Consider the following 17,085-nt stretch of genomic DNA (forward strand, 5'->3'; position numbering starts at 1 on the left):
TTAACTCATCTTCATCTTCAAACCGCTGTGATCTTAGCCTCCTTTGTGTTAGAAAAAGATGAAAATTACTATGTGCCAAATAAAGGTTGAATAGAAGATGTTAAAACAACTCCCGTTTGAAAATGTTTATTAACCAATTAGTGTATTCTGGTGGCAGTAAGTGGCTTACCGTCACAATAGCTAATTGTCCGTCCTTTCTTCACCGTGGTTGTTTGTGCGTTCTTACCAAAACAAATAGCACCACTTTCCAATAGCACTGACACTGAAAGCTTTCTCCATATATTGCACAAAACTGGTGATGAATGTCCACAGCTTCAAAGTCTGATTACAGCATGTATCACAATCAATGTGTTTTTTATTAATGTGGCCATTTTAAACTAATTATGCAGGAAATAGTTGAATTAGATTATTCTAAACGCTATCCCACATAGTGAATTGGGTTACACAGCTACACAGGTCATATTATGTCATTATTCCTACACCTGCATACTTTAAACAAGATGTAAACTTACTCTCGAAAAATGTTCACAATTGTTGTACCATTAGACTCCATGAAACAGGTTTTGTGTTTTTAAATGATTATAGTTTATTAAGTTAGTAATTAAGTTTTATTAAAGTCTGTTTCATAATAAACTAAAAAAATAGCATCGTTAGTGCTACTTATCAAGAATTTACAGACAACTTTTGATTGAAAAACTATACGATTTTTTTCTTATTTTGTTTTGTTCAAAATGGCGTCTAGGTAACAGTTCAAAATAATTTCAAAGGGCATTTAATTATATGTTCGGTTTGGAATAAGGAGTCGGTTCTCACTAGTTTTTTCTTCCATTTCCCTATGTGAATGGGGCTTTTGACTTTCGTAAGGAACTAGATGGCAAAAGGCCCAGTTATTAACTAACTAGTTGTTTTTAAAATATTATCAGATTTGCTAAGATACTGTTTAGCTGTTTATTGATGTCTGTAGAGTTATGGGAGTACATTGTTCAGACGTAGAGTCATCAAAACGTTTTATTCTGTCACTAATTATCTTATTATGACTATTAGAGAAGAATTTATTAACTTATCAATACTAAATGTAGATTTTAGATCTGATATCAAGAACTTCTTTTAAATAATAAACATTTAAAATTTCTTGGTTACCTGCTCTAAGAGGTAAAAATCATAGTCTCCTCTGTACTCTGGGTGATGCATCTCATTCTCCATTAAATATTTTTAATACATATACCACTTGTTTATCAATCCACTTAATGATGTTGATCACCCAACAAGATTAAACATGTTAAAACATGACGATGAAATTATGAGTGTTTAGGTACTTATTTTGTTCTGGTCTTAGAGCAACTAGATTGTACTAGATAACTTTTAGTTACCAAAAGTTACCTCTGGGATTGATTAATTTTTACAATATATTTTATTCTCTCCATTAACTTTGTATTGTCAGCCTTAGCTTTTGAACGACTGAGAGTTTTCTAATCTCCTTTGAGGTTAGTGTCATAACATCACAAGAGGACATTTTTTTTTGTCTTCAAAATCCTTCTCTCTCAAAATGGGGAAGGGTGAAATCTCAAAAACTTTAAATGGGATGACCTATCAAGTGATAATTCACATTAAAGCTCTTGATGGGAAAAAAGTAATAAATAAAATAACAAATTTTCTGTCAATTCTGTCTACAATTAACACCGTTTGAAAAACGTTAAATTCTAAATTCAATTGGTATGTGTGGAATGTGACATAAAGATATCAATCTTTTACCATTAGTCTACTTATAACAAGACCTTTAAAATAAGGTGTCAGACAGTAGTATTAGGTTTAAAGGTGTTTCTCCCCTTCAACAAATAAAGTTTTTAGTAGCAACCCCATCATGTGATACCTCATATTAAAGGTCTTGATAAATTAAAAACAATGGAGAAAATTTGAGGTCTTTGTCAACTCCACCCAACACAGCATCTAATTAAATCTAAAATTGTACTTTGGTTTAAATTGTACCCATTTTGGTCAAAGTGTTTAGAAATTAGTTTTCTTGATGCTGTTAGTTCTGGCTCATAAAGAATAATTGAATTAATTTCAATTATTATTTAATGAATCTTCTCATTTAACCTTTTTTAGTTCCTCCCCTCCCCTCATTTTGGAGGAGAAAAAATTGGTTTTAAATCCATAAAAACATCCTCATATATAAATGCTCAAGGCATTTTTCCTTCCACCCTGAAAACAGCGAAAGTCACGCCAATTTTCAAAAAAGACGATCCTTGCCTTGCAAGCAACTATCGTCCTATTTCAATCCTTCCAGTCATAAGCAAAATTTTTGAAAAGCTTTTTCTGTCGAGATTAGAGGGGTTCTTTGAGCGTTTTGATGTTCTTTGTTCTCATCAATTCGGCTTCAGAAAAAACAAATCCACTATCGATGCCGTCACAAATTTAATCGAAACCGTTGTCGATGGACTGGAGAGACGGGAACATGTGCTAAGCATATTCCTTGATCTTTCCAAAGCATTCGACTGTGTACATCATGAGACATTGTTGTGCCAGTTGAAGACATGTGGTGTTCGAGGTCTGCCGCACGAATGGCTTTCGTCTTATCTCAGAGATAGGAGCCAGTGTGTGCAGATTGCGAATTCCCTGTCAAAAGAGGTAAAAATGGCCTATGGTGTCCCGCAAGGATCTGTCCTTGGTCCAGTACTATTTCTTGTGTACGTCAACGGGTTGAATTCGTCGCTCCTAACAGGTAAAATGGTTCAATACGCTGACGATACAACGCTCTGTTTCAAAGCTAAAACAAAGAACCAATTAGAAATCAATACTTTTTTAGAACTGAATTCATGTATTCAGTATTTTTCAACATTGAATCTGAGAGCGAACAGTTCCAAATCAAATGTGTTAAATTTTTGCCTTCGACAATATGAGCCCGAGGATTGCGTTGCTGTGATGGTGGATGATGTCCTCCTAGAGGAAAATGATTCTACCAAGTTCCTAGGGATGTGCCTTGATCGAGGCCTGACATGGGACGATCACATAGAAAGCATCTGTTCAAAGGTTTCTTCGGGCATTTATGCTTTACGAAATCTCTCCAAGTTTTGCTCCTTGGACTTACTAAGAACGGCCTATTTTGGCCTTGTATATCCTCATATAACATACGGGCTGAGACTGTGGGGCAGCTGTTCTAAATACAAATTTGAAAGAGTATTTAGAATTCAAAAGAAAGCGGTCCGACTAATTTCAAAATTGAAATTCAGAGATTCATGTAAAAATTCCTTTAGGGAGCTTGAATTACTGACTTTGCCCTGTCTCTATATCCTTGAGGTTGCTCTGTACTGCCGATTCAAGTGTGAGTTGGTCCAAGGCAGGGACGTTCACCAATACGGGACTAGAGGCCGGGACAATTTCCGTATTCAACAGCACAGAACCGCCATGTTCGAACGTCTACCATCCGAGGTTGGCGTAAGGTTCATAAATAAGCTCCCTGATGAGATAAAAAATTTAAATGATCCTACAAAATTCAAAGCTCGATTGAGAAACCTATTGGTGTCGAGGGTGTTCTACTCTGTTGAAGAGTTTATGATGAGCCGCTGGGATTAAATTTGAAGTTAATTGAAATAAATTGGCTAGTCCTTTAGTTCTGTTCTAAATTGTAATCAGCATACCTGAAAACTTTTTAATGACTGAATTGACTTGCATTTAAATTGATTTATTTTAATTAGTTTAATTCATTTTAATACATGTATATTGACGATTGTATACAATTTGCTTAAATTGTGAACACAATAAAGATTTATTATTATTATTATTATTATATATGAGTATTATTAATTATGGATTTATCCATAATTAATTCGTACTAATTATGGGTTACATATATAAAAGGATGTTTTATGGATATATTATATGCAAAGGAGATTTCAAAATTTTCAATTGCTCTGAAGTTAAGGTAGGGTTGGGACTTCAGGGAAACCAGGTATTGTGTGTTTATTGCCTCACAATTTAATAAAATGCATGACATTGAATTAATACAAATTATTTATAATTTGTGAATATAATATATACATATTTATAATATGTGAATTTGTGAAAACCTGTGTGAAAAAATTATTCTACGTCCCAATAAAAGTTATTGGTTCTTTGATGTTTTTCATCAGTTTTTACCGGAAGCCATGTCATTACAAAGATGTGGCTAATTATATTTCTCGACATTATGAGTATCAATCAAACTTTTATCTATCTTGGCTAGTAACAAAATCCACTGATTTTTAAACCATCAGTTCTCCAGCAATACCAATCTTGAAAGATGATTAGTTCATATAATGTTTTTCACAGCCGATCTTGATTTTTGTTATTTTGAGCAATAGCAAATTGTATTAATGGTATATTTGATTTTGAATGTTTAAAGGTAAGAAATATATTGTTATATAGATTTCTAAAATAGTACTGTAGTAATACTTATTTATAGTATTCATAAAACATGTCTAATTCTACTGATGCTAAACAGCCAAAGATCACACAAAATAAATAAAAGCAAAGAGGTTTGAATCAGATGGTGGTCATAGCAAAAAAGTTCTGAAATCCTTTTGAGTTATTTCAATTTTAGTTATATGTTAAAATACCATCATATAATGTAATTATGTAAACAATGAACAAGAACTTAATATTGGCTGAAATTTAAATTTAAACATGGAACCAGAGTAACTTTTGCATTATATTCCCTATCCTCCTAATAAAAAATGTTCTATGACCTATTAACTTTTATAAACAATACTCTATGCATATTCTTTGATGGAGTCATGAGTTGTGGCCTTGAGGTTTACAAAACCTCCTTAGAAAAAAAAAATATTTAGTTTTTCAAAATTCAGGAATATTCCTGGAAACTTATCCAATTCTTATTAAAAAAACTTATTTAGACAATTGCGAACATTTTAACAGAAAAAATAGTGAAATCGGTTCAGCCATTCTCGAGTGATGCACTTGCCAAAGAACAGCATTTCATTTTTATTTATATAGATTGTCAACACACTAGCATTAATTTGTGTCAGTATATCTTGTAATTACTATTTTGAGATCTATGGATTTATGGGTATAGTCCATACCACAAGAAAATAAATACCTTTAGGATACAAATTTTAATTCACGTACAGTTTGTTTTTGTTATAGAATAATTTTACATACTATGCATTAATGTAAGATTTGTAATTTGTCTTCTGAAAGTTTAGTATACCTCAGAAACAGATGATTATACAACATAGTAAGTAAAATTGAGGCAGCACTGTTCATTAAAAAATCATTAAAAGGAAAAAATTAATACTGTTTACCTGTTTTATCATTGCAACAGTTGTATACCACATTTGAAAGCAATTTTGACTACACTTTTTTTAAATAACAAAATTTATTGTTATTATCAATACTCATTTATAGTTTTAAAAACACACAATTAAGAAATAATTTAATTTTAATATCTAAAGAAAGGAGTGTTTGTAGCTGCAATTTTAATTTCAATTAGCAAATAATCACTCACAGACACCTTCACCGAGTCAATAGTTTAGACAGTTTTAGATTTCATGAGTATACTTTGGATGTTTTTCTTTTCCTAGCGACTTGCATGCTATTGGACATCTGGCAAGGTGTAAGTACTCTTTGCCTCTCTTTAGATGACTAAAGCATGCGAACAGTGCTGCACTTTAGCTTGTCATTACATTGTAGATCTCAAACAAGGCCTCTGACTCACAGCAACACTCGTAGAGGTAGAACTCACTCAAGAAATCAGCTCAACAGTTTGTAGATTTTAGCTTAGCTTTGAGACTGTTTTACTGCTTATTTGCGGCACATTGTTTAAAATCTAGTTTGGTAGTGTAAGGGAGTTAGGATAGGTGTGATTTCTCTTATATCAACTGAGATCAAAATCTGTTGGAAAGAGTAACAGGCTATCCTGTTATCCTTTCAAATGATCCAGTGAGTGATTCATAATAATGAGTTTTAAATCAAAATTATGTTGGTCAAACTATGCTAATCTTTTGAATGCAAGTAAAAATGGTGCATTAAAAATTAATGCAATAGATATTTAATTCTTTTTAAACAAATACATTACAGAAACATGTAATATATAACATATAAATCAATCTAATACATTATAAAATTAGGCAACTTATTTAATTATGAGTAAACACTATTATACACACATTACACGTTGTTTAAGTTTTTAATTAGATCATAGTTACTTAGATTTTAGTTGATATTTTAAAATGTGATATATCATTTACCAGTCAAGTATTTTACCATATCAGGTTTCAATGAGCTTCATCCTCAGAGCCAGATTTACATGTTATGTATTAGTAGTAGGGACAACAGTCTATTAAAACTGTCCTACAAACTGCAAATCTGTTACAATTTTTTTAGGCATTAAGAAAAATTGATTTTATTCATATAATTATAATAAACTCCTTTATTTGTTCCGGACTAAAAACTGCATCCAGAATGAAGGTCATTTCATCTCCAGTATAAATCACAATCATGTACAGTCCTCTACTCACAGGTGTTTTTATAATTTACCAGCAGCTCATTTGCCCTCCAGTATAAATCACAATCATGTGTTGTCTTCTACTCACAGGTGTTTTTACAATTTAACCGCAGCTTATTTACCATCCAGTATAAATCACAATCATGTGTTGTCCTCTACTCACAGGTGTTTTTACAATTTAACCGCAGCTTATTTACCATCCAGTATAAATCACAATCATGTACTGTCCTCTACCCACAGGTGTTTTTACAATTTACCCGCAGCTCATTTGCCTTCCAGTATAAATCACAATCATGTGTTGTCTTTTACTCACAGGTGTTTTTACAATTTACCCGCAGCTTATTTACCATCCAGTATAAATCACAATCATGTGTTTGTCCTCTACTCACAGGTGTTTTTAAAATTTACCAGCAGCTCATTTGCCCTCCAGTATAAATCACAATCATGTACTGTCCTCTACTCACAGGTGTTTTTACAATTTACCCGCAGCTTATTTACCATCTAGTATAAATCACAATCATGTACTGTCCTCTACCCACAGGTGTTTTTACAATTTACCAGCAGCTCATTTGCCCTCCAGTATTAATCACAATCATGTGTTGTCTTCTACTCCTAGGTGTTTTTGCAATTTACTCACAGCTTATTTACCATCTAGTATAAATCACAATCATGTGTTGTCTTCTACTCACAGGTGTTTTTACTGTTTACCCGCAGTTCATTTGCCCTCCAGAATAAATCACAATCATGTGTAGTCCTCTGCTCACAGGTGTTTTTACAATTTACCCGCAGCTTATTTACCATCTAGTATAAATCACAATCATGTGTAGTCCTCTGCTCACAGGTGTTTTTACAATTTACTCACAGCTTATTTACCATCTAGTATAAATCACAATCATGTGTTGTCTTCTACTCACAGGTGTTTTTACTGTTTACCCGCAGTTCATTTGCCCTCCAGTATAAATCACAATCATGTACTGTCCTCTACTCACAGGTGTTTTTACAATTTACCCGCAGCTTATTTACCATCTAGTATAAATCACAATCATGTACTGTCCTCTACCCACAGGTGTTTTTACAATTTACCAGCAGCTCATTTGCCCTCCAGTATTAATCACAATCATGTGTTGTCTTCTACTCCTAGGTGTTTTTGCAATTTACTCACAGCTTATTTACCATCTAGTATAAATCACAATCATGTGTTGTCTTCTACTCACAGGTGTTTTTACTGTTTACCCGCAGTTCATTTGCCCTCCAGAATAAATCACAATCATGTGTTGTCTTCTACTCCTAGGTGCTTTTACTGTTTACCCGCAGTTCATTTGCCCTCCAGAATAAATCACAATCATGTGTAGTCCTCTGCTCACCGATATTTTGACACATTTATTAGTAACTCTGTTCATTGTGATACATACCAACAATATTTGCTATACTGATTAAAATGTACATTTTAGATAATTTCATATTTAGTTAGTTACTTTGTCAGTATTATCAATTATTAGTACTTATCATTCTAATATTTACTTATGTGTAATAACTATTGCAGTTATTATAAAGCAGTGTAAATGTAGGGGAAATGTGCCAATTGTAAGAGGTAATGTAGCAATATTTTTATTGTAATTTTGCATTAAATTATCTATAACATCTTTAGTTGGTAACCCTTTACAAAAATATTGCTTACAGTGTGTCCCCGAACTCTTTACTTGAATTTGGGGATACCCTTTATATTGGTTTTCAATATAAAACTAATTTCCTACCATCCATAGAATAAATTAATTATTAAGTATTTATTCCCTCCTAATTATACACAAGTAGTCACAAAACTATTTAAACGGTTTTCACCACTTAAAAATTGTATATTCATAGAAAGTACAAAAATACATGAAAGTTAATCCTTCATATGATGAATTATGAACGGGATACATATAAAATGTTATAAATCCAAAAAGTCCCCATTTTCTACAGATCTAGGATTAGTTAACAATGTACCGTTGAAAACTTACTTAACATTAGTTAATTTTGTATATATATTGATATTGGATTGGAGTTTATTGTATTAACAATATCTAAACTTTTGCATGTTAGTGTTGTTTGCAACTATGTGAATGATTTGAATTGTCTTCTCTTTGGCTATTTGCATTTGACTAGAGAAAGTAGCTAGATTTATAAATACTGCAAGTTATATTTATAAATATTTATTTATGTATCACTCATACTAATAATGAAATTCATTCCTATAATGAAATTCATGGTCTATATATTGTATTATACGTAAAATAATGTCTATTCCATTATGATAAAATCTTTTTAAATACACATGTAATATTTTAAACTGTATTCTGTTATTGAAAATGTCAAAGTTTGTGGTTGAGATTTTAATTATTTTAGTTTATTTCATTCCAACGAAAAACTTAGTTTAGAAAAGTGTAAGGAGCGCAGACTGTCTATATGATGCTTCTTTTAGAGCCAAAACATTGAGCTTGGTATTTCTATGAATGTCAACTGTAGTTTATTGTATCTTCCGTATAAGTAATATTTTCATTCAATTTAGGCCCATTCTACACAAGCGATAAAAACGTGACTGTTTAGTAGCCCAGTTGCTCATTCTATATGATCTGGCGATACGGAGAGAATACTACTGGCAAGTGAAACGCGACCAATTCTAGACTAGCGACAAAACGCCTCATATTTATCACAGATTCTTACAAGTTGGATGTGTAACTATCCACCAACAAATATTATTACACCCACTTGGTGTGAATCGCTTGACCTTAGGCCTTTTTAACCTTAACTCTGAAGAACATGGAAGTATCCTCAGAAGTTTTTCAGTACTACCAGATGGATGTCTGTAGCATCATTTGACAATCATCAGTGAATCACCCTCCTAGCAAAAGCCGACACATTTATGAGAAAAAGTATAAAACCAGCACAGAAATTTGTATGTGAAATGTTGAACTGATCACTTGAGGTAAGTGAAATGAATTTTTATTAACTACTTTGTTTATAACTACGCTGTTCGTTAAGTATGTATTTCTTTTTCTTCAGTGAAGCTTGACCAGTTCCTGTAGCAGTGATTGAGCGATGATCTCACACAAAACAATTTCTCATTGGTTTCCATTTCTTAATAAAACCAACATCTTTGTAATTTTTTTTGTAAGCTGTTTTGTACACTTATAAAAAACTTCCATTTTCCTAAATGTTAGTGATAGTTGAGCAATATGATTTCACATGTGAACTTTTTAATAATTCCTTATTTTCAGTTACTTAGCTTCTGTTATGAACTTTGGAGACTTGGAATTTGATTTTAAATTATACAATTAATTGTGAGAGAAACTTGTTTGGCCATATGGAATGATGGAATGTTATTCAAACTCAACAAATTCTATCTCCTACAAAGGAGTTTTAGTTGCACAAATCAAAGGACAGAGATTGAGATTGGTAATTGAGATTGCAAGTGTATTAGAAGTATTGATTGAAAATTTATGAGGACAATTTGTTCCCCTAACTCTGGCTCAGAGTATTTTAATTAAAAGAAATACTTCTTGTTTGTACTTTTGGCGGTTGCTGACACAAACTATTACTTCACAGCTGTAGACTCTACGATCTTCAAAAAGGAAAATTTTGTACAAAGACTCAAACCTCAAACTTCATTGTTGATACAATAGAACTCTGGACAGTTTTTTGTGTAAGTCTCAAGTACAATTGGTCAATAAGCACTAAGCTTCAAATTTTTAGTAGTGGAAAAATAAATAAATGATAAAACATTTATCTGATATTGTATCAAATATGTAGGAAAGGCCATCTTTACTAAAGGGGCTTTTGACCCGCCGACCTTAGGTCATAGTTTATCAATGGCCTCCCCGAAAGCTATAGAAAATAAAGGGCTAGACTTGCCTCCTGCAGATAATCACTTATCAGCACCAGACAGTGTTAAGCAAAGCCCCGTATTACACTGTGTTGTGCTTGGGAATAAGGTTTTAGGGTTTTCAAAATATGAGATGCGGCCATACCCGTCCAAGGGATTATCCCAGAAAAGAGGACCTACAACAATAAACAGACTTTGCTGAGCACAACGTGTCGTAGAATGCACTTTCAGAATTCTCTCTAACAATGGCATATGTTACATTCATGTATGTAAATAAATCCTGATTTTACTATTATCATAACTGCAGGCTTGTGTTTTGTATAATCTTGTACGATGAAGAGATGAGTACCTCTGTGAGGGTACTCTAAGCTGTCCATTATAGGAAATGCAAGAGACCACTGTTGTAGGGAGCATGTCAAATCAAAAGAAGATGTTCTGCCATATGTCAATGGTCCAGGAGCACTTCCTTGGTTAAACAAATATGTGTGAAAGTGTATGTAATGCTGTGAGAATTATAAACAATGAGTATCTACTTACTCAATTAAGTTTGTCTTTTTGTCGTTCACTAGTTTCAACCACCCTTGAGTTTGAATTTTGAGATATAGTAAGTGTTACATTTATTTCACTTCAGAAAATTTAATCACACTAAAAATTGATATCTACTTGATAAGAAAATCAAATGAGGTCTCACAATGAGTGGTCAAGAGGGTGTTTACCACAGTGTATCCTTTCTTAGCAACATTTACAGCAAAATAATTATTTTTTTATTAATATCTTAGGGATTATTCATAAGTATTAACTTTTTTATCCTTTTCAAATTCTCCTCAATCTTCAAACACAGCAACAATAAGCCTTGATATTCTTGTTGGAATAGTCCGTACTTTTAATGTCATACAAAGAAGGTTGACCCTAAATTTCACATATACATTCTTTCCGTGTCAAACATCTTGTTCGCCATATTAAAAGTACACAAGACACCAAAAGTACAACGAACTGCACTAGTGAATTAGTGAAGTATTCAATAACAAGTCGGCTTGGCAAGCCAGATGTTTACAAGTTGCTATATGTAGAATAATACGCCAGTTTCCGGCCCGCTACTTTTACTAACTTCTTGCGTTCAACATGCCCATCACATGTCCACATGCTACCAGGAATTCCCCCGTATAGTGTGCCCAAGTTAAACCCTGAGGTACTGTGACACGTGTTTTTATCACCGGGAAACAGTCGTAAATTTTCTCGCATATGTAGAATGGGCTTTATATAACTTGGAATGGTATTTTCTTTGATTAATGAATTACAACGGGTTACATTATAATTTAACTCTTTTACATGATGTTCAAGTTAGCAGTAGTATATTATTTGATTATTTATTGTTCTCTTAATTCTTGAACTGACCCGTGATTTGGAAGCCATCGTACTATTTAGAGGTCTTTGTCAGACAAGGCATTCTTTTGATCAGTCAGCCTGGCTGTATTCAAAGGATGTCATGGTATCAAAAATAAATCCTAGATCGGTGATAAGTATAATATAATTTATAGAAACATAATATTTGTAAGCACTAAATATTATATTTCCAATAATAGTACACACTTATAATACAGAGTTTCTGATTGTGCAAGAATCTGGCAAAAATTACGAAGTAAAAACTGGTTCTGATATAACTAACATTAATCTGTCAATTTACACTCATTCAGAAATAAAATTTGAACATTTGGCATCTTTTTAAGAATGTAAATTTAATCTTCATTCTAATAAATGTGTTAGATATTTTAGTTCGAATAATTTATGTAATTTAAATATTTTTACCATTAATGACATAAATAAGTTGTTTTTTTTCCAATTAAATTAAATTTTAAAACAGACAAAACGGTTATTTAAACAAATTTAAACCAGAATAAATCTTTATTTGCAGTTTCATATTTTTTATTGGGATTTTTTTAGAATCAACCCAACCACCACATACAAAACATTATGCTAGTTTGGATCAGGTATTTTAGTACATTTATAATTGTGTTGCAATTGCAAGACTATTATTCTATAGAAGTTAAAACAGGTCTTATTAACCAGTGAATGTGACGTATATTTCTGGTGCCGTAAGTTTTGTGGACTTGCAGGATGTCCGAGACTGCTCGTCTGTTAAAGAATGTTCGAAGTGTTTTCAACCTGCGAGCAACTCCAACGTCCACTCGTGTAAATACCGAAGTAGAGCTGAGGTGTAAGTATCCATCCTTATACTGCACCGTTATAATGTGTTGACTGTTTCAGTGGAGATTTACTCCTATGTGGTAGACCATTGTATAACCTCCATAACACTACTGTGGGTAACGTGAAAATAATCATTTCCTGTAAGTCATGCTTAGTTATACATTAGAAGTTGTCTTTTATATGTTTAACATTTTGACTCCCAAGTAGCACAGTGTGTGTGTAGTGTGAGAGTTACAGAACCTGCTGATGTAATCTGTGGTAGTGAACATGTCCATTCTGTAAAAATGCTGTTAAATGGTACTGGAATATTGTCAAAATAGCACATCTCAAAGGTGACCCCTCTTCCTCCATTAAAAATATGTTTTCAAAGTAATTATATACCTTCCCTTATTATTTCAATTTGAAATTAATTATTTAACTAGTCAGGTAATTTAGTAATGACTGATTACTATTACTTAACTATAACTGCAGAACCAAACATAGAAATTATTAGAAAACTAGATATTCTTGTTACATTATAATACAGAATAAAAAGATTCTTAGTTCCAAAGATGATGCAGTGTAAAATTCATATGATTACGTAATATGAATAGATTAAAGAATATAGAAATCAAATGTTTTAACAGTAGCTTTCACAATAGTGTTTGCTAATGTACTGTTCTTATCATTGTCATAGTGGCATTTTTTTTTCAAAACATCAGTCTACTCCCTAATATAACTCAATATTCAACAATAATGTATTAATTTTTGTGTTTTTTTTTTAATAGTTGCAGTCTGAAATTTAAAGAGTGTAATTGTTAAGGAAGTCCCTCAATTTTATTTATTTACTTTTGAGTAAGACATGTTAAAGAACACTATAAACACTCAAGAATTTAATCACATAATATTGTAAAATGTGCCTTGAGTTAGTGAATGTCCTGTTCCCTCCAGCCCTCCAACATTAGAATCACAAATGACCCTGTCATTCACATCTTTCGTACCACTTCAGTGTTCAGTACATTCGTTGTGTAAACCAAAATCTATTGTATACTCAACTCGGTTTTCTCTTCTAGAAAAATAGTTTATTATCAATATGTTTTGTTCCAATAATAAAATTGGAATATTAGGAAGATAGAACATTGTCCTGCAAAGGAGTACTTTAACAATGCTTAGTTATTGAAAATACATTATTCTAATCAGTGTGAGATATACATTTTTATATAAACAGTATTTATCAAATTTTTTGTTTTAATCTAATGGAAGATATCTAGGAAATTATTAATAAATAAGTTTTACGTTTGTGCTCGTTTTATAAAATAAAGAGCTAACAAAGCTATTTCTAAAAAACTTATGATTTCATTAGCAGGAAATTTAGACATTAGTGCATATCACATTATGTAAATATATAATAAATAACATGTATGTAAATATGTATATAAATTGTAAAAATTATACTAATTTTTCACTGCTGCCAACTCACAAGAAAACATGTTTAATGACTTGCTTATTCTAGTTTTAGCTAGTAAATTTGTGTTTGCAAACCAGATTATTACCGCTTCTTTTAATTTTGAGTATAGTCTTGTATGCTTGAAAAATTGAAATAATAGATGAATAAAAATGTGTTTTATTTTCTACGTATTTTCAATATGGTACATTTCAATAATTTGTGTAAATAAATCAATTGTTTCAATCTTTGAATCTTAAATTTGTAAGTAAGCTGCTGCATATTTAAAATATACTGTAAATTTAACTGTATCTTATGATTATAAAAATAACAGAGATCTAGTAAAGATTAACAAGAATTAATGTCAGTCTAATAGTTTTTTCATGAGAATCTCATCTGGGATTTCAGATGGTTTTGCGTTCTCACAAGAAGAAGGAGGTGCAGTGGCTCAATCAGAAGTGATACGAGCTTATGACACCAACCTTCCCAAACCTGGGGGAATGTAGAAAAGTACACCAAGCCTGTCTTCGATATGGCCTTGACGATGCTGACCTTGCCCGTCGCCACGCTACAGGTGTTCACTTGACAAAGTTTAGATATTTCAGTTTTGTCTCTTGAATGCTGCTCTTGACGTTGAATGTATGTGGTTGTTTTTTTTTTTAATGTGTTCTATAACACTGTATTGATTGCTTTGTGATATCTAATGGTAAACAATTGTTGTCAATTTATCCTGAGAGGCCCTTGATGCTGTTTTACGCATTCTCGCTCTACATATAAAAATGTGTATCCCGACACATCTGTCCCTTCCTGCATCAAGTTAAATGTACAAAAAAGTTATATTTTTACTAACTATTTAAAAATAAATGTTAAATGCAAGTTTTGATCTGGAACTATTTATAAAATAAGTGCCACTTTAAAGAGCTAAATCCTTACTTAAAACTTCAGATTTATAAGAATTTACCATCCATTCCCCTGTGTTGTTGCATTTGTGTTTTGAGTTGATTTGTTAACAAAATATCAAGAATAGCCGTACTTAAATAATTATGAAATTTTAAAATATTTTGTTTTTCTCTTTGGATACTTACTATTTGATTTATTTACATAAGCTACAGTTCAACATCAGTCCTTCCTGATTAACAATTTCAGAACTCAATGTAATTTGAATAGCATTGCATAAATACTATAAAATGGCTTGAATAGGTGAAGAGAAAAAGAATCATCTCTACTTAAAAATAAGGGAAGAAACGAGATTGATAGGACTAATGAATTTAAAAATGAGAAATGTATCAAATACGTAATTTAAAAGTAATGATTCTTCAATCTTTAAACATAGTATTATCTGATCTTGTATACCAAAGTTCCTTTCTTTTATACCTAATATTTAGGATTTACTGTACTGTTGTGTTATTTTTATGAACCTTTTAAGAAACTGATCCAGATTAATATATTATGTTATTTATAAAAAACTCTATAGTAATATAAAAAATTATATAAATATGTTGTTAAATATATATATATATAAAGTTTAATTAAAGAACTGGACTGACTAAGGTGTTTTACTTCCCTGCATATTTTTATTTTAAGTAGTTTAGAAATGTACATTAGAAATATTGTTCATGGTAATGATTAAGAGCCACCAAAGGAAATTATCAGGAATATTTATTCTTTCCTACTTTCCTTTACCCAAAACCTAGAACCATATCAGCTAGTATTTCAACTTTTATGAAACAGAGTAAAATGTTTCTTGGAATGATTGCCTATATTTAAGCAGTGATTAGTTAACCTCAAGTACCTAGCAATACTACTTGTCATAAGGCAAGGATAGTTTATAATTCTTTCTGTTTTTCTCAAAACCTTTTTGTAAAGTTATCTTGTTGTATTTTATCCTTAGATAAGTAAAATAAAGAATGAAACTTCGAAATGTCCATCCGAGAGAGACTGTCACATTTATCAGCATTTACTTTTTTGTGGTTACAACATGGTATCCCAGGAGGCTCAGTTGGTGAATATTTGTAATAGAGCGAATGTTTTTTTGGGATTCATTAAAACCTAAGGGCCCTTAGAAGCACTGGTACCGTAACTAAACAAAACACTAATAAACCGGGCATTGGAAATTAGGGATATTAAAAAAAAGTAATGTATGCAAAATACTTAAAATAGTTGATTTTCTCGTGTCTCCATTCCTGCTTATTTGAGGTCTTCTTTCTTGCCTGCTTTCCAGGACCAGGAGTGAAATTGGTCCCTACAGCATCTTCCATCACAAAACAGTATTAACACACAAGTTTCCATCACAACCACAGTTAGAAAAGCTTATTCTAAAGTGTAAGGATTTAAACAGTGTTAGATTTTCCATCTACCTTGTCAGCCTCAAGCAGAATAAACTTTGGTGAAGAGTTAAATACTCGCTAAGCATGCTGGGAAGTCACATGATTGAACCGAGCGATCTCATTGGCTGTGATGGAGTTTGAAACTAAAGATGGCTAAAACTACGTTGGATGTGGCAATTTTTGAAACAAAGCCATATTTTCAACATTATTTTACAGTGCGATGTGGTGGTTTTAGCTACGCAATAATGTTTATTTGAATTTGGCGTATTTAAACTATGGGATAGGATGTATAACTCATTTAGACAAAAAGTGGATGTGGCAAGGTTGATTCTAGGTGCATTTCCTTGGTACATAGAAAACTATAAATAAAAACATAAAATATCACAGGACTGGTGATATACTGTATGCAGTAGCTGTCTGCACTGTGCGACTACACCGAAATCACCAAGGTACACACTCATGCAGAGGACCAAGAAAGTGCTAACTTCTAGTAGAAAACGCCAGAATTACTTGCACAACACATGGTTGTCATAGAAATAGAATAAAACAGAGCAATATAATAATGTGAAATACTACGTCAGTAGTATGAGAATGAGATTATCTTTATTTACAATTTTTTAATATATATATAAGTAGTGTCAATAAATACAAAACGGATTTAAATTTGTATGAAAAAACTCCTCCAGCATATAGAATAGTCAATCTAGAAGCCATTCGTGTAAAGTGATTGTCAGTTCCTTTCCTCTTTCAGGGAGCAGGTAGAACGGTT

At 32.0% G+C, this 17,085-nt stretch overlaps 1 protein-coding gene across 4 annotated transcripts in view; it reads left to right on the forward strand.

Moving 5' to 3' along the window:
* Positions 1 to 15,536, forward strand: part of LOC124362576 (phospholipid-transporting ATPase IA) — a 122,685-nt gene extending 107,149 nt beyond the window's left edge. For 3 of the 4 annotated variants that reach the window (XM_046817203.1, XM_046817207.1, XM_046817205.1), the window contains 2 exons: positions 12,476 to 12,576; positions 14,398 to 15,536. In XM_046817203.1, coding sequence (XP_046673159.1) covers positions 12,476 to 12,576; positions 14,398 to 14,495 — 199 coding nt within the window. In that variant the 3' untranslated portion in view covers positions 14,496 to 15,536. Of the gene's footprint in view, positions 1 to 5,576; positions 5,609 to 12,475; positions 12,577 to 14,397 lie in introns of those variants that run through there. The other variant, XM_046817209.1, reaches the window with a different exon arrangement.
* Positions 15,537 to 17,085: the final 1,549 nt, after the last annotated feature.

This window comes from Homalodisca vitripennis, chromosome 5 (assembly GCF_021130785.1).
Source record: "Homalodisca vitripennis isolate AUS2020 chromosome 5, UT_GWSS_2.1, whole genome shotgun sequence".
NCBI classification, from domain to species: domain Eukaryota; kingdom Metazoa; phylum Arthropoda; class Insecta; order Hemiptera; family Cicadellidae; genus Homalodisca; species Homalodisca vitripennis.